This window comes from Aythya marila (genome assembly GCF_965140915.1).
Source record: "Aythya marila genome assembly, chromosome: 12".
In the NCBI taxonomy this organism is placed as follows: Eukaryota; Metazoa; Chordata; class Aves; order Anseriformes; family Anatidae; genus Aythya; species Aythya marila.
This window is the reverse complement of record NC_139053.1, coordinates 9,514,397-9,532,626: the sequence shown is the minus strand read 5'-3', so window position 1 is coordinate 9,532,626 and position 18,230 is coordinate 9,514,397. Positions and strand designations below refer to the sequence as shown.

The 18,230-nt window shown below is 51.9% G+C and overlaps 1 protein-coding gene across 6 annotated transcripts in view; it reads right to left on the bottom strand.

Annotated features, from left to right (window-relative positions):
- The window catches only part of PLEKHG4 (pleckstrin homology and RhoGEF domain containing G4), a 78,307-nt gene that overhangs the window by 47,653 nt on the left and 12,424 nt on the right, over positions 1–18,230 (bottom strand). For 4 of the 6 annotated variants that reach the window (XM_082770147.1, XM_082770150.1, XM_082770151.1 and 1 more), the window contains exons 2-5: positions 17,364–17,561; positions 8,797–10,948; positions 3,547–3,762; positions 28–151 (exon numbers count right to left, since the gene is read on the bottom strand). In XM_082770147.1, coding sequence (XP_082626273.1) covers positions 28–151; positions 3,547–3,762; positions 8,797–10,948; positions 17,364–17,561 — 2,690 coding nt within the window. The remainder of the gene's footprint in view (positions 1–27; positions 152–3,546; positions 3,763–8,796; positions 10,949–17,363; positions 17,562–18,230) is intronic. The other 2 variants (XM_082770148.1, XM_082770152.1) reach the window with 2 other exon arrangements.

The following is an 18,230-nucleotide window of genomic DNA, read 5'->3' as shown; positions in this document are numbered from 1 at the left end:
CCCCGTCAGCCCCCGAGTGCCACAAACCTTGGGATGCTGTGCAAGTACAGGAGGAGGCGCACAAGCTCAGTGGTGTTGCAGTGGGGGTTTAACCAGACCGTGTTCCTCGTCGTGATTATCGCCACTGCACGTCCCGATTTATCTCTGGTACCTGTAAAGGGAGGGGGAAAAAAAAAAAACTCGTTTAAGGATGTAAACCAGAGCCTGGTTCCAGGTGTGAACGCCTCATTCCCCTGCTGCCACCCTCATCACCTTCCTAGGAATGCTGCACGGAGCTAGGGACAGTCTGTGCTGCACATCGTGGTGGGCTGTAAGCACACTTCTGGAGTATCCAAATGTTGCCCCAGAGTGAACTAGCTGAGCTTTGCTTGTCCTTCTCTCAGGGCAGCATTAAATTTGGCCTGCTCTCTTCTACCCAACCTCACATTCCTCACCAAATTTGGCGGAAGCTGGCGAATGATCACGCAACCTTTGGAGAAGAGCAAGAATCTCAAGCTCAAGATAAACGACCTCACACCCACTTGTGTTCCAGCATCACACAGGACCCCAGACCGTCCATCACGGCCACGTCCTCTGCCCACCTCCCGTTTCTGTCCTGCCAAAAGGCAGATGGGGATGGAAGAGGGACAAAACGTGGCCCAAACCCAGGTGCAGCCAGGTGAGAGAACTCCCCAAACTAAGTAAGGAGATGAAAGGAGCAGGCGGGCACGCAGCCTTGGAGGCCCAGAGCTGCCTCTGCCCGTGGAGAAGCAGCGAGGCCGCGGAGCGAGCACGGTCAGGCGAGAGCGCCCTGAGCTGGCGCCCCACCAGGAAGGTAAGCGAGCTGCAGAACGGCCGGGACCACACCTCTATTGTGTGAAAAGTAATTCACAAAAACAGAAGGCATTTCCTGTCATACAAATGGAATGAGATAGGGGAAAAATTTCCCAAGCACGAGACAAAAACAAAGGCCTAGGGAAAGCAAAGCCTCTCTCCCTCTTCTGAGCTCCCCGGGAGGTGACAGCCCCGGACCACTTCTCTCCCCGTCCTCAGGAGGTGTGAGAGCTGAGAGGTCCAGGGGGTGCAGGTGGACAGCCCCAAGCACCAAACGCTGCCCTGGTGTGAGCCCAGCCTGCCGCTAGGACGTGAGTTGAGCGAGGGCCACAAGCACAGATGGGCAGTGCTGGCAGCCGGGCTGTCTGCCGCCCGGCTTTCTGACAGCAGGGCCAAAAGCTCTCTGCTCGTCTGTGTGATTCGGGAGCAGTCGTAGCACTCCTGAAACACCGCATTGTCAGAGCTGGAGAGGAATTAGGAAAAGCTTACAGCTCGCTTCCTAAAAGCTACGGGGTTCATCAGCAAATTAGAAAAGCAAAGCAGTCAGTTACAGGCATAATGGCATGATGACCAGTCTCAGTAAAAGCCTCCTTGCACTGAAGCATCCTCTTCTGTCCCTCAGGGAGGCTGGGCATCACCAGAACTTGATTAAACCTCTAATTAGCACGTAGGAGCCTAGGAAGTTACCTGACTAGGTCAAAAAAGCAACAGCCACCAGGGCTAGGTCTCTGACAGTGACACAACCAGATGATTCAGGAGCAGAATACCAGCAAGAAACGCTCCTGAAAGGAAAATTTCTTACCAATTCCATCACCTCCTAGTCTATTAATCACTCCTTACTCTCTGCCTGTCATAAAACCTACCCTTTCTAATGTAATTATCGTATCATTACCGATGTCTAACCTGTAGCATTTAACTGAGTGCTGCACGCGTTCCCTCGGGGGTCTCCTTTTGGATTTCAGTGGGCAGTCCTCGGGGAGAGCCGGCACGTACGGCTTCCGCAGGGAACGTCCCTCCTCCCGGAGGCCAAAGCTCCCTCGGAGGCGGCACCAAGCCCAAACCTCACTTCTTCCACGCACTTCAAAAGCACAGCCCTTCACCCCGCATCTGAAGGCATCTGACGTAATGTTTGTTAAGATTCCTCCCATACAGCACAACGCTGGAGCAGCACATCACGCAAGCGAGCTTCTTCTGCAGCAACAGCCACGGGTTCTGCTATGAACCCCGGATTTTTTTGGCTGGCATACACACCGTGGAAGTGTCCAAGCTGAATAACAAACCTACCTACCTACCAGAGCTAAGTTACGTGCTTGCAGGTGCTGTGACTCTGCCCTGCACTTGGTTTCTCACCCCACTGTTGCCCAGAAGACTGGAGTAGCCCTATTTCCCTTTTCTCCTTCTGACACAAAAGGTGTTTTTTTGACCTGATGCTCAATCCCCTTATGAGATTAACAAAGCTTCCAGCCTCCCACCATGGGGCATCCCCTTCAGCTGCAGCAAGGCGCTGCCTCCCTCTGCTGCGCCACCTCTGGACGTCACAACACCCCGAGCTATTTGGGAGGCATCACCAAGCAGACAGAGGCAAAACCCCTCTTAACCTGACTGGTCCTTCCCTCCTCTTTACACATCTGGGGGCAAAATTGGCCTTGCAGCCCCAGCACCGAGAGAGAGTGCCACTCTGCTGCCTTTCTGCTCTCCTTCCCAGCGCCCCCACAGCTCTGCCTGGCCTCTCCTCCACTCTCAGGGCAATTTTCAAGTCACGAATGCCTCACGAGCTGCCCAAATGCAGCTCTCTCCCTGAACCACACTGGACAAGAGGAAGCAAACCCACAGGGGTGCTGAAGCAGATGCTGCCCAACGGTTGTTTCTCACTGGAGAGGTAGATCTCACTTCCTCTGTTTAGATTCATGTTTAGTTAAACACAAAGACTTCTTGTTTGGGCCCTGTGCTCCCAGCGATCCTGGCTGCTCTGTCCAACAGCCTGGGCTCCGTTTACCGCTCTGCCAATCTTTGTCCCATCCAGAAGAAGTTTTATCCGCAGCAATTTGCTGTCTGCTGCCATATCAGATACAAGCAGTGAATAATGTTTGACCTACCCCTGATCTCAGCAGAACAATTCTGGGAAGTCCTCCCCTCGATAGCTAGTTTTGTCATCTGCTATTCAGCTACGCTATCGTTCATCCCACATGTTGCTCATCCATGCTGCATGGGGATATTCCTTTCAGCGCCGTGCGTCACGAAATCAAACGTATTGTAGAAATCTCTTCTCCCCTGGCAGCTACGCTTAATCAACCCAACTTCTAATTACTGAAATAAAACTGGTTTTACGAGAGCCCTGTCAAATAGCATCTTCGACACTCTCGTCCTTTAATTATCTACCGAGTGAATCAAGTTCCTATTGTTGTGACCGGGCCTGATGTCAGGCCCACCAGCCCGTCATTAGCTGCATCCTCACTCTCCTCGTTTTGCTATGAGCCCGCAGATCCGGCACGTCTGACTCACGCATGCTTTGTTCACGTTTTAAGACTCTTTGGAGCAAGTTAACATGACTTTCATGGGAGGGAAGTCCTACTTCCTGCCCTTCCCATTCAGAAGCTTTACAGAATTGCTTCTGGAGAGGCTCGGGGTGAAAGGAGCGGGACTGGCACCGCGCTGCAGCCCTGAAAACGCGGCACGGCTGCTCTGCCCTGCCACAGCCCCGCTGCCCAGACGCGTCGTGGCTCGGCTACTCACCTGGCAGGCAGGCAACCCCGCTCCTCAGCACCTCTGGGTTCACATCCTTGACTATGGAAGGCGCAGGCCGGCCACCCCAGGCGGCCCCAGAAGCCGGGGATTTGGGGGGAACAGCAGCTGTTGAGGTTTCCTCCGGGGCACAGACCTTACCCGCCGGCTTCGACGCAGCCGTGCCAGTCGTTTCTTTTGCCGTCTCTGCCCCTTCCAGCACCATCCCTGGAAGAGAAGCAGCAGGCAGAAGCTCAAGCACAGCTCCACCCAAAAGGGCCCAGGTAAATCCCCGACTGGGGAGGGAGGGAGGGACGTGCCCCCCAGCCCCAGCGCCCCGCAGCTCCTCCAGTCCTCGTGCCAGCAGCACGCCTGCTCCAAAACCAGTTGGAACACGAACGCTCCAGCGATTCCAGCAAGGAAAAAAAAAAAAAAAGGAGCAGTTTATCACCAAGTTTGCAAGTTATAAAAACTCACTTCAGATCAAGATTCTTGTACTCAAACCTGCTTCTAAAGGTACTGTACCGAGCCGTACGTGTCTGCTGGCAGCCCCGAAGTCTGGAGCAGTGCGAGCCCCTGGCTGGGCTCCAGCAGCTCGAGCACACCGAGGCGATAAGCCAGCTCCTGCCAGGGAGAGCTGTTCCACCAGAGCAGAGTGACTCCCCCGACACTGCTTGCAGATTGCTTCTTGAAAAGGCAAAGCCAACCCAAGGCTAACAAATCAGCTGGGAATTAGCCAGCCAAGAGACCTCGTTCGGCTCTCCCAGGGTTTTTTAATTAACAGATAATGTGAAAGGCAAAAACCTATTTTAAGCCCTGAAGAAGGGAACGAGTGGCCCCATCAGCTCAGTTCGGGGACTGGAGAAAACGCTTCCTATCCCCGACACTTCAGCTCGGAAAACAACTGATCACTTTCATCTGATTCCGAGCTTAATCTTAATTACTGCGCACAAAGTAACGCCAGCTTTCCCCTCATTTTGGGTTTCAATTTTCATGGAAAGGCAGATGGAGAGAAGTCTACCTACTACGGAAGAAGCATTATTCCCCATTTCCCAGCACGCTAAGAATTAAACGCCAGCAACATGTCTTTGGGATCCGAGGTCCACAGCCAGGCTGTCCTACTGTTTGGCAGAGGGATTCCCTGGAGACAAAAGGCTACATTTCACTGCAACCCATGGCACTTTGATATCTCCCAACAAAACCCCCCCTCTCCTTATGGAAATGAAAGAGTGGCGTATTTATGTGCTCGCTATGAAGTCACACGTCTTAATTGCTACGTGAAATTGGCTCAAACCATCCTGCTGCATCAACAATGCTGACACTTGACTCAGTTTATTTACCAACAGATTCCAATACTTCATTAAAGAGCAGGACGAGGAACAAAGCAGTCCTTGAAGTGGCTTTCAATACAAGTTTTAGCAGCGGAGGAGATTTACAGGTTGAGGCTCAGCCCCAACTGCTTCCAAAATTGCCCAAGTGGGTAAGAGAAGTGCCCCAAGCAGTGCGGCTCGCTGGGTAAAACTACCCAGCGTGGGGGGGAAGCCAGAAGGGGCTCCAGGGCTGTGCTCCAGAGCCACAAGGGCTCGCTGCAGAGCCCCGGTAATCTCAGGGAGCACCCCAGGACCCAGCCTGGAGCCTGCTGTGTTTGGCCATGTAAGCTGGGCTGATGGTTCCAGGCCTCTGCGCCACTCCGGGACACATCGGGGCTCAGTTCTGCTCCTGACACCTCCTCAGCCTCGGTTTTCCTGTAATGTAAGAGCTCACTCGCTTTGGACAACGCTTCCAGATCTTCCTTTGGGGGTGTTTCCAAGGGGCGCAGATCCCCCGTGGCTGGGGTAGCACCAAGGCAAATAAATCACACCCCAAATGTTTCATGTTAAGGGCCGGCTGAGGGGGGGAGAACATCTCAGGGAGCCGTAGGGCCCACCAGCAAGCTCACAGGCCGCTGGCAGCTAAGGAATTTGCACCAAATGCAGAAAGCCTGCGAAGAGAACCAGCGGGTGACACTTGAAGACAAGAAAGGGAGCACGGCTGCGTTGAAGGAACCACACCAAGCAAGAGAAAGACAACTTCATGGGGCAGCCCTGCCTCAGAGCTCTCCCTCAAAAGCGAGCAGCAGCTCCCCGAACCCAGAGGGCTTTTGTTCAGCCCACCAGAGATGGCCCCGGGGGTGCAGGGGGAGCTGCAGACCCCACCTGTCCCGGAGCAGGCCCGAGCTCACCGTGCTCCCTGCGATCCGGGGCGGAGGCACTTGCTGAAGCGGAAATTGTCGAATGCGGAGGATTACATCAAAAAGCAAATGGAGAACTGGGCCGTCTGAATTTGCCGTGTTTGCAGGTTCCACCTTTCCCCGAGGTTAAGGAAGCGGTAGAGGATGATTTGCTTGCGTGCATTTCAAAGAGACATTAGCATTTTTCCTGCAAACTGCCCCGGCGCCCATCTCATCTATGCTAACACCACGTAGCAACACGGAGCGGGGCTGGAACGCCCCAGCAGGTGCTGCCGAGTATGCCCCAGCCTGACTTTTCAGCTGATTTCTTGACGATCAAGTTATTTTCCACCCCTAAATATAGGATTTCTTTTCCTGAGCTGCAAAGGTTGAAAATTTGCTTCCATTTAGTCAGTCTTTAGGGCAAAGAAGCAGTCAGATATTCTGCATATGGAACCAGCGTAAAGTTTAAGCCACCGACTCAAAATGGGCCACATTTGCCTCAAAAGCTTTCTAAGCCAGGCCACATTTGTGCAGAAAATAAGCTCAGGTTGTGAACGGGAGTGGGAGGAAGGGGAGAGAGTTGAGGGATCAGGAGAAATCTGCAGACACAGCAAAGTCGGATGCCCCAGTTCTGGAAGCGTTTTCCTGATACAATCACCAGCGCCTGCTTTAACGCGCGAGCTGACAAAGACCCCCCAGAGAACAAACCCTGCGGCCGCCCGCCGAGGTGTGAGCTGGGATCCGAACGGGGCCAGCAGCATTTAGGAACTGGCTTGGTTGTTATTTATAGGGCGAGATAAGCACCGTCTGCAGTCACAGCAGCAAAAGGACCCCGACACGAGCCGGTGACTGAGGACCCAACGCGCCCACGGACCGAGCGCCTGCGAGAGGAAAGCGCTTTTGTAGGACCGAGCCCGGGACGTTTGCTTCACTTTGTAATTTTATCTCTGAATTATCTTATTATGATGTCTGTGAGGGTTTAAAGGGGCTAGATAAAGGGAGATGAATAACTCGTTTGGATCTCAAAGTAATCTAACGTAATTGAATAGATTAAACTTAAACACTGTAGCTGGGACTGTAAGAAGAAATACTCCCAGTGCTAACGGGTACTTCAGCTGCCCTATGCCCTACACAGTTGTTTGGGGACTTTCTAATAATTTAGTATTTTTTTCTTTTGTTGTGCAGACTCGGCTAAGTCTTTTTCATGGCAGTGCCACAGCTTGACACCATCAGAATCAGGCCACAAGCACACTGCTGATTTCAGCCAAATCCCCAGAAACGTTTAAATTGTCTCACTACAAACAAGCTCCACACGTGCCCCGGAGGGGTCCGGCACTGCTGAAATTCAACAGCAGCAGCCAAGACTTGTCCTGCGGAGCGGCGAGAACATCGCACTTATTATCTCATCCACCAGCTGGACTTGGCTAATTTTAGGCAGAAGGGATGGGAACGCAGAACAAGCAGCCACGGGAGTCATAGGGGGAGCGTGCAGCCTGCCCTCCACCCCGCCAAGGTTTTCTGAGGCCCAGTCCTGTGCGAGCACGGAGTCCAGGCCAGCTTCAGCTCGCTCAGAAGTGCCCTCACCCCGTACCTGCTGTGGGGCTGGCGCAGAACGCTTCATTCACGCTGTGGATCCCGCAGCACGCTCATTTACTGGCACACATCCCCCAGGAGCTGCGGGTGGGCAGCGTGACCTCGTTTTGCTGCTCGTGGTTTTGGATGCTCAGACGGACGCGCTCTTCACGATCAGAAACTTTGGAGCTGACCCGTCCGCCCCACCGAGCAGAAACCCTCGTGGCTGCAGAACTATCAGAAATGCTCGGCAACAGCAGGCCTGCCTAATCGCACAATTACCATCCTTGGCGTGGGTGTAAACTAAAGCTTCCTATTAACCAACGGAGGCTTGGGCTCCCCCGTTAGGTCCCACTAAGGCCTTGGATCGAATGGGACTTTTGGACACCGCACAAGCTAACAACCGAGCAGCCCAAGAGGGGTGCCACAGCGGCTGCTATCGCCCCACAGGGTCGGACATGCCCTGGCGAGGTGCAGCTGCACACCTCCAACCCTTCCGAGCGTCCTCGCTCTGTTATTTCACCGGGTAGTTTTCCTAGCCAGGGGTCCCGGCGAGGAGAGCTGCTGAACTGGAAGGGCGCGTTCCAGCCGCCCCCGCCACGCAGGCGCTTCTCGATGCGATCCGCGCCTCTATCCAGCGACAGCTCCCAGGCTCAGCACAGCCAGGCAGAGCCAGCAGCGTGGCGGGGAGGCTGAGCGCTGCCTGCAGCCCGGTGCGAGAGGCAGAGACCCAGACCGACAGTTTAAGGTCTTCTGTACGGCCACAGCTCCAGCACGGAAGCCCAGGCATGGAGAAGGCTGAGCGGTACTTGCTCGAACCTGTCGTTTGACCTGAATTTCTCTGTGCCTCTGTGTTCCCACCTGAAAAATTAATATTAGCTCTCCCACTCAAGTTAAACAGCTCCTACTTGAAAGATAACCAAGGTGGCAGAAGCATGCCAGAGGGGAAAGGAGAGAGGGAAGGAGATGGTGGGGAATCCCTCAGCTCTGCAGTTCGCCTCTTGCACACCAGCTGCCAGCGTGCAGATTTGTTGATCTCAGGTCATGTCCTGTAGCTGGTACTTCACTGGGCCATCCTCTGCTCCTTCCTTGCACCACAGCTCCCTTCCTACAGGCAGTGCTCAACCACGACAGACCTGCACAGCCTGCCAGTGTGTTCTCACACACGCCTATATTGTGCATCCATAACTTGCACACGATGAATGCAACGGGTGGAGGTCACCAGCAAGCAGATTACCTGAAGTTAAAAATCCCTTACGCCAGAACTCTTCTAAAAAAACGCAAATATGCAGACAACTGTTGAACAAAATACTACGTTAAACCGAGCTCTGAGGACAAAACTAACTTGGAGCCATGAAAAATGACAGCTTCCCTGCAGTTTGTGCTATTACCCCCAAGCACACAGGATTTGTCAGCAGTAGCTCGTGAGGATTTTGCTTTCTACCTGTTCCCAACCAGGTAGGCACACAAACACCCACCTGCTGTACCTTTAGGAGGTGATGCTCCAGGAACTGCCTCGTGGTGGGACTGCAGAGCGGTGGGCTCCGGGTTGCCCTCAGCAGGCCCCGAGGACGATGGTCCAACCTCCAGCTCCTCCGTAATGGATTCCAGTGTTTTTAAGGCTCCAGTCTTGGACTTTTCCCCATCACAAAAACTTCCCTGGTTCTCCTCCCCTCCCTGCAAGTCCTGTGCTGCAACGCACTCTGGGTTCAGCACAGAGCTCGCTTCACTTCCATGACCTTGGTTTTCTGCCCGTCTTTGCTGTTCCTCATGCCTCTCTCCACACTGGAGCATTCTGCATTGACTTGAGCCTTCTGCTTGTGCGTCAAGACCCACCAAAGGGTCACCGGTATCCAACTGCCCTGCCACCTCCTCACTCTCTGCTGACAGAGCAGCTGGGAGTAGCACGGCTTCTTCACCTTTCTTGTGCTGACAGGCAGAGACCTCTTGCTCTTTTCCATCTGCCAGGAGCCCACCCGCAGGAGCTCTGACAGAGCCGTAGCTGTGGCTGGTCTCATTCTCATTTACAGCCAGCGTTTGTTCAATCTCTTTGACTTCCTCAGAGCCTTCTCTTCTTCCCAGCTCTTCTTCATCTGCTTCTCCTTGGTTCATCTGTTCTGGAGGATTTAACGGAGAACTTGTATTCTCTTCCTGATCACCGCAGCAAGCATCTGTCACGCTCCCTGAAGGAGAGCCTCTCCCCACACCTACATCCGCACTCTCAGGCACAAGAGGCAACGCAGCAGCCTGGGCCGGTGCGATGCCTTCACCAACACCCTGGCAAGAAACCCCAGGATCTTCCCTCAGCGTGCAGCATGGTCCCAAAGGCCCTGGGACAGACAGAGGAGAGGGATCCATCTGTGCCACCTCACTTTGACACTCTGCCAGTGGTTCTCCGTGTCCCTTCTGAATGCCCTCTTCAGCAGCAGCATCAAGCTTTGTTTCTGGGCTCTGCTCCAATACACCAACACCCGGCTTTCTGCTAGGACCATCGCCTTCCCCTTGCATATTTCCAGTAGAACCAGTCATCTGTGCTCTGCAGCTGGCACCATCTCCAGCACACACGTCACTGTAGCTGCACAGCGCGTACCGCCAGTCGATGGAGTGCTCGCTGCAGGTCTCCTGCTCTGCAGGGGAGGAATCTTCTGCACCACAGGCAGGAGACGCAGCCGCAGGAGAGCTGTTCCCCATGCTTCCAGGGCCACCCGACAGCAGCTGACCTTCTGGAGACAGTTCCTCATGGGCCATCATCCTGTCGCTTTCCACAGGAGTTACATTTTTGAGAACTTCTGTAGAAGTCCTCAGAGCGTCCATCTGACAGCGCTCCTTTTGCATAAGTGCCGGCTGAATTAAGTTCTTGGAGTAGGTGCTGTCTTGAATGACAATAAACCTGTGCTTGCCTTTAGATGCATTCACTCGTGTCCTGGGCTGAGTCAGGTAACTTAAAGGCACTGACTGGGTTAAAGAGCCTGTCTGTGGCCCAAAGCAGGGCAGCGAAACCTCTGCAAGCTCAACGTACTCCCCTTCAATGTCACTTTTCAAGTCCTCTTCAGGCACAGCATTTGTACACACACCATTGACAAGGGTTTCACCTAACTGTGGAGCTGGGCTGCTAACCAGGTTGTCCCTATTCGGACTTGGTTCCTGTAGACACTGAGATTCTAGGTCTGGTGAGCTGCACGCAGCATGGTCCATAGGGAGGCACAAAGCTGAAGGTTCCTCTGCCGTTTCTGGAGTGATGATATTATTTTCAATTACTTTTGGTTTGTTTATAAATTCAGGATTAACCACATCGTCCCAGGGAACACGAAATATCTTATCGTCAGTGGTTAGTAAACAATTTTCCAGTGCTATACCCATCCGCCCTCCATTGATAGTGCTCAACCATTCCAGAGTGAAAATAGAGGTATAGGAGACTTCTGGAATCACGACTTCTTCTACATTATGCTTGTCCTTCGCCAAACATTTCAATACAATCCGCGGAGACTTCTTCAGATAGGGAACCACCTGCAGGTAGAAGTCACCAGGCTTCAGGATTCGCCAGTCAATGGAAGCCAGCTGCACTACGATCTTCTCGTGAATGCACAGGGGCCAGCCCTCGTGGCGAAACAGCAAGCCACAGTACTGAACCTAGGGGGAAACGAGAAAGAGTTGTCAGCATCAGGAACAAATCTCAGCTCAGGCTTTTGGACAGGAGAGCTCACGTTTCTCTTGTACAGCCCTGCTATAGCAATAGCATAGCTGAATTTAGGGTCTTTGGCGATTAGTGTACACAAGTTTTCCTTGGTAAGGTTTTCTTAAAGAACAGAAAGAAGAGAAGCTACCAAGACAAACCAGAAGCTGAATAAGGACCAACCACCTGCCAGCAGCGCCAACCCTATTTTACAGTACAGAGAACCCCAAGGCAGAGAGGTCAGGAGTTCTCCCCTCCCGGTGCTCCAGCCCACAAAACCCCTTCTCTACCTCATTTCTGCCTCATTAAGAGCTGGATACACTCAGAAAGCGAGGAATCAGACCACAGAGCACCCCTAACCACGTGCTGTTAGCGAAAGGCAGGCTGACAGCAGCAAATTCAAAAACCAACGTCCTCAACTGAAAGCCATCCGCAGCCTTCCCAGAGCAGGTGGGCGAGCAGCCTGCACCGCTCCCAGCGCATCCACAGCGAGCTCCAGGTGGCACTGGGTACGCTGCAAACCAAGCTGCAACCCCCCAGGCATGGAAAGAGAAAGCAGGAGAAAGGAGGCAGCAAATGAGGAAAGCAGACCGGGATGACAAGGAGGGCAGCTGGAATTGTGTCCAGTTCACCACCAGCAGCCTTCACACGCAGATCAGTTCCCACACAAAGAGCAATTTCCCTCATCCTACCTGATAAGCCTTGATGTGGTTATTTTGCAAAACTGAGCCGTGCAGCCCTGCACCTGCTGCTTCCCAGCAGGGTTGCTGACCCCAGGACTCAGCTGTGTTGTGTGTTCCTCCTACCCGTCCACTTAACACCCGTTTTGCACCTGCCCTCCTCGTCATCCAGGTACTGCTTCATGTCAGCGACGTTCTTCACTTCTAAGAACTCCCCCCAGAAACTGAATCATCTTCAGATTTTAGAATCAATCACTATTTTGGTTCAGGTTAGCAATTCAGTATTTTTGTTACCAAAGAGCTAAGAGGCAATCTCTGCAGGTGGCTGCTAGGCACATACCTGCCCGGTTATGCTTTTTAATTTATAGTCGTGTTTTGGATGTTTCTTGTTAGCATTTCCTCTACCTTTACATTTAGAAGTCCTGTTATAGGCATTCCATTAATTCCCTAGACCCACAACAGGTTGGCCAACGTCCCATTTACTCTTAAACACGGGCCCAGTGCTATTACTCTTTCAGCTTTCTAGAAATCCTTCCTCGTTCCCAAGCAGAGCAGCACTCAGGGCAGCCTATGCCCCACCACATTTTTTTTTTTTTTTAATTTTAAATAAAAGTAAGGTGTCTGAGCATCAAGCAAGACACACGTCAGACAATTCCCAACCGAGTAAAAGAACTGCAGTTTCATGGCTGAACTGACTTGACTCAATTATTTACAGCTTTATCACAACTTCAAAAAATAAAATCACTGCTTTGAACTCGATTCCATTGGGGTAAAGTAGGGCTTAAATCAAGCCATGACATAAGCAATCATTCATTTTCAGTTCCATGATTAATTTCATCCTTCTCTGAAATGACAAGGTTTTAGAAAGGACTCCCCTGTACGGGATGTGATCCTTAAATTAGAAAGCTGACACCTAGAAACCCATCCATGTTAGTATTGGCAGCACTGACTTCAGACATTTTATCTTGTTCCTCTTATAGGGTCACATGGAAGTCCTGACAAAGGAAGCTATTTATAAAAATGCTGTATTCCGCAGGCCAGACAGATTAAAGAAAAATACTTCAATTCAAATAATTTGCCATACAGCAAAGAGGCCACAGAACTGGAAGGAACCTCCAGGATGGATCCTCACACACGTCAAAGCAACAGGTAATGGCATCAATTACTTCCTGTGTTCAGCCAGACGGGTTTCTTATCCTCACTGCACCTGCTCAACTCTTCAGATTTGGTAATTCCTCCTCCTCATCCCCGCAGCTTGTTCCCCTGATGAATTCTCATCACTTAAAATTATTAAGCAATGTCACATCACCTTAACACATCTCCCTTGATCATCTCTTTGGCCTGCCTGAAGCGCCTCCTTGGTGATGCCGTTTTAACACTTCTTTGTTCCACTTTTTAATTGTGCAAAGCCTTGCAAAACGCCGGGTACAATGGCAGCAACACTTCCCAACTGGGCTAGAAGCACTTTGCTCCTTAAAGCTCAGCTCAAGCTCGTCCTCCCCTCGTGCCCCTTCGGTAACCCAGTCACCTGCTGGTTTTTCTTCCCAAATTGATGAACCCCAGATCACAACAGGAATTCTGTCCCTGGCTTTGTCGAGGCGCGTGCCTGCCCTCTGACTCTCCCATTATACAAACTCCAGCACTGAGTTTCAGACCTCATCTTGTGTAACACATTTATCCTCCTCCTCCTGTTATTGCTCGTTTCTCCCAGCCTCGTTTCATCATAAATTTGTCATCTCCATACTCTTACTTTTTATGCCAAGGTCATGGATGAGCCGTAATACGCGTCTCATGACTCCTGCCTCCAACTCAGCTTTCACTGCAGTACACGCATCCTTCCTTTCACCAGCTTGCTGCCCTTCTTGCAATGCTTGCACAAGCCTCCATCCCTTTGACACAGTAATTAATTTTCCAGATGACTCCATAATAAATCCTTTAAGGAAGAGATTAAACAACCAAACTTTTCTCTCTAGACAGAGGCTGTTTGATGGAAAAGGCTGGTCTTAACGCTACCTGCCATGGAACAAACCACATGAAAAAATGTTATCCGATTTCTAAAGGGTCATTTAATTCCTTCAGCGCTCAGTGACTGCTGCTGTTGCATGCTCATCTTGTTCTCTGTGCTTTGTAACTAGCCCTGCCTTAACAGGTTCAATAAAAATCCCTGTTCTAAGCTTTATGTGCTAACTTCTTCCATATTCCACAAGGGAGATCAGCCAGTCCTTTTTCTTCAACTTACTCCTATCTGGAAACATTTCAGTCATGGCAGCTTTACCTCTGTTCTCTCAGTGCAACCAACTGTCCTATTGCTGTACCCACGTACTGTGTTACTACAAAATAAAAACCAAAATAAGACTTGGTTTAGTCTGGAGGATCGTCTTAATATTAGTTTTATATCCTAACCTTGAACACCAAGCAGATCTGCCTCCCTTTCTTTTCCCTATTAAATTGATTTTAATAAAAACCCTACAACTTAACATATTTTGCCTGCACTTCCCTCCAAATCAAGTGGAGCTGAGCTTTGCAGTCCTACATCCTCATGCCTTCTGATCTCCCAGACAGGTATCTCCACCAGTACCTTTCTTATACAGCATGGTTGAATTCTGCAAATCAAGACCTCCTCTAACACCACACAGCTTCCAGAAGTTGTTGCTGGCTTCAGAAATTCTCAAGCAGTACATAATTCCCTCACTTTTCCATCAAGCTCAAGACTCGCACAACACCTCAGCCAATGAGCTTCTCTCTCCTACAGAAGTGCCAAGTGTTTTGTTCATCAGATTTTAAGCAAAAAAAAATGATCTGCAGTTTTCCAGAAGAGACTACAGATTCGCACACTGCACCACATCAACCCTCCTGCCATCAGAATGTTTCCTACTGGGTACGTTAATGCCATCTGGGGAGGGGAAGCAGACAAAAAAAAGATCAGTTCTCAAACTATTACAAATAGTTTATACACGTGAAAAGCGAGAGGTTCATTGGCAGCATGAACATAAAGCTGGATCCCATCTGCACCTACCTGACACAAAGAACTTCTGTTATAACCTAGATGCAGAGTAACCTATTTGGGGGCAGTTTGCCCATTAAGAAATGTGACAACCCCACTGCTAAGATGACCTGCATGCCTGCTGACAAACAAGCGGAAGAAATCTCAGCAGTAAAATCACCAAACCCAAAACGCGGAGCTCTCAGAACTTCCTGACAAACCTGCAAAGCTACCACCCAACCTGCAGCAAGAGCTAGATTAACACCCAAGCAGGAATGTAAGTCCTTCCACTGCCTAAACGTTTCAGAGGCTCAGAGCTTTAGAAGTGGCACATCCTCATGCTCCTGCTCCAAAAAGCACCTTCAAAGAGATTACACAAAGAGGCTTATTTCAGTTGTTTTAACATTTCACTTTGAGGCTCAAGTACTTGCTTGTCTCGTGTCCACTGCCAGAGCCAACCCAGGCTGGGCAGAGGAGCACCAAGGCATGACTCTATGCTGCCTTTTAGAAAAAGGAAAAAAAAAAAAAAAACAGGAAAAAGGATGCTGCTTTTTAGGAAACAGCTGGTAAACAAAGACAAAGATGTTGCAAAGGTCCTTTTAGCCCAGGATGTCATCTGAAGACCCATAACAAAACCTGTTTTTTAAGCAGGGAAGGGCCCTTTGGCACTGCCCTGCACACCCTCGCTTCCCCAGCCCCTGGGGTCACACACTGCTGGGTTTGTTATGCCCACCAGAAGCCCACGAAGACATCTAATATTTCACGAAGCCACTCACATTTTTGTCACTGAGGAAGAGATGCAGGTCTCTCAGTATTTCCTGCAGCAGCCATTCAGGCAGCAGTTATTTTTTTTGCCCTTCAGTGTGCTGAGGCAAAGCTCACAGGGGCACGCTGAATGAAAACTAAGGAGGGAACGCCGCTTTTGTTTACACTGGAAAAGGCAGAGAGAACTTTTAAAGAACAAGTAGTAAGAAATGGCCCTGAGAGTTGAGACAGCGAGGAGTTTGGGGGAGAACAGGCCCGCAAGACGCAAGAAATAAGTTTCAGTAATAAAAACTCAAAGGGAAAGGGAAGTATGAAGGGAAATATGAAGGGCCCTGCTCTAAAGGCAGCACAAGGTACCTCGAGCTCCCCTCACTCTCCCTGCATCACCAGCTCTGAAACACAAAATCGTCAGTTAGGGCCAGGGGGCTCACAGCCCCTGAGCCCCCACAGCACCCCCTGAGCCCTCACAGCCCCCCCTGAGCCCTCACAGCCCCCCCTGAGGCCCCACAGCACCCCCCGAGCCCTGCCCTCACCTCGCCTGCCCCAGGCCCCCTCAGGCCCCGCCGCCCTCACAACCTCGCCTCAGCCCTCCCGCCCCAGGGCCTCCCGCCCCCGTCCCACCACCTCATGCCCATCAAGGCATCTCCGCGCTCCTATTGGCTGCCGCAGACCTCAGCTCTCCTCCCATTGGCTGTTGGGCAGGCCGAGGCCCGCCCACCGCCACTACCACCACCGCCACCACCCCAGCCCCACATGGCTTCCCCCTGAGGGCGGCCATGGCCTGAGGCAGGCGAGGGCCCCAGCCCCAGCCCCAGCCCCAGCCCCGCCACCAACCCCTCCATCCCCAAAAAACGGGGGCACAGCACCATTCTCCCTGCCCAGTGACCCTGTGAGGGAGGCAGGCAGGGGAGAGTTGTGAACAATCCTGCAGTAATCACTAGTCAACACAAACCCCAAACCTCATTTCTTACAGTGAACGCCATGCTGCGTGTCACGGCATTAAAAACAGCAGCTGTGCAGACACCTTGGGAGGAATCCCTGTTCTAATGAACGCAGTTCATTACCAAAATGCGCATACACACAGCTTGTGGGACGATCCAACCCCAGCTCCCGTGCTTTGTTACCTGGATCCATCAAACGCTATGGGTGTTCTCCTCAGCACTTCACCTCTTTCAGATAAATAAGCATCTGAGGATTTCAGCTCATACTTATTTTTCCTCCTCCCAAAAGTCCCCTGCTATGAGGAGGTCTATCAAAAACCTGGCCACATCCACCTTCTACACTCAAACATAAAAAAGCTAGAACAAACCCTAGGCGTAGGGTGGTGGTGTTCCCCCCGCCCTTTTCTTTTCTTTTTTAATCACGCAAGCTTTGAGCCAAGTTTGTGATGGAGGCATTTGACTCATCGTTTCTAACATTTAAGCCTCCCGACAGTAAAGCCCATTAATCTTGGGCTCGCTCTGGCAGTAAGCGTAACGTGACTCCTCAGGGCTACCGAGCCTTGCGACCGTTCCAGCAACCATCAAAGGGGAGCCAGGCTTCTGGGAAAAACACCGACTGGCAGCACTTCGCCCCACGCATCCTCCTGCCAGCGTCCTCCTGCCAGCTTCATCCCCACGGCCAGGGAATGGCTGGGGTCAGAAGCCACCCGCTTCAGCCCTACGCAGCAAACGGGGAGGCTTAGGCTGTGCTAAGTCTCCCAAAAGCCTCCCATTTAGTGTTTCAGGTTACGGAAAGCAAGGGCAGCACTCCACATCTGATCTTGGCAAGGTTAACTTTCAATAACAATTTCTCAGCTCTTTCCAAATTGTCTGCCTTGCCCTCCTCCCGCCTAGGCTGCCGCATGCATGCAAGCACTTTTTGCCGGGCGTTTTACAGTACTCAAACAGAAAGAAGGCTCTGAAGCAAAGCCCTAGCAGGCCTTAGAGAGCGGGATATACTCACACAGGCATCCTGCTGAATGCACTGCAGGATGTGCTTGGCTGGGATCAGGAAGTCTATGAGGTAGCGCAGTCCATCCCCACGGTACGTCTTCTCCACCACATCAAAAACTTGGCACAGCACAGTGGCTGCGGTAGCCTCGAACGGAGGGTAGAGCGCCGATAACGTACTCTGAATGCAACCGTCCAGCGACTCCGAGTCCTGCCAAGAGAGGAAGCGTTAGTGGTGCCACGGCGCGGTACGCCCCGGCCAGCCCTACACCAGGAGCGCAGCCACCTCCCAGCGCAGGAGCAGAGAGGATCAAAAGGAGCAAGCTGCCGTCCCTTCTGGTTTCTTTTGGCACCGGCGATTCCAGAAGGGAATTAAAATAAAATAAATAAAAAAAAAAACTCTCCCAAAAAGTGAGCGAAGCGCTCACAGAGCGCTGCGCGCAGAGGCGAGATTTCCCTGCTTTTGCTTACGCAGCAAGTCCTTCTGGCTGGGCTGGGTGGGGCTGCTATTAAACCATTACCGCAGCACGTGAGTGCGTGCGAGCGAGCGCGAGTCTCATGGGGCGCGCGGATCGGCAGCCCCGCGCTTCAGGCACCCGGGGCTGGAAGTGCCGCCGGCGCTCAGGTGCGTGACAGCCCGGCCTGACGGCTCTCCGCAGCCCAAGGAGGGATGCAGGGGCACCGTTTGTGCTGACGCTCCTCAGCGAGCTGTGATCTGAAGGCTGATGCCAGAGTAAAAACCACTCACCTGTGTAATTCCTCCTTTTTTAAGAGTTACTCTCATGAAAGGCTCACTCCAGGAGCTTTCTGCAGCGAGAGGTGCCTCGCAAGAGGATCTACGAGTTTGCCTTTAGGGCCCGAGTGGGCACATGGATGCCCC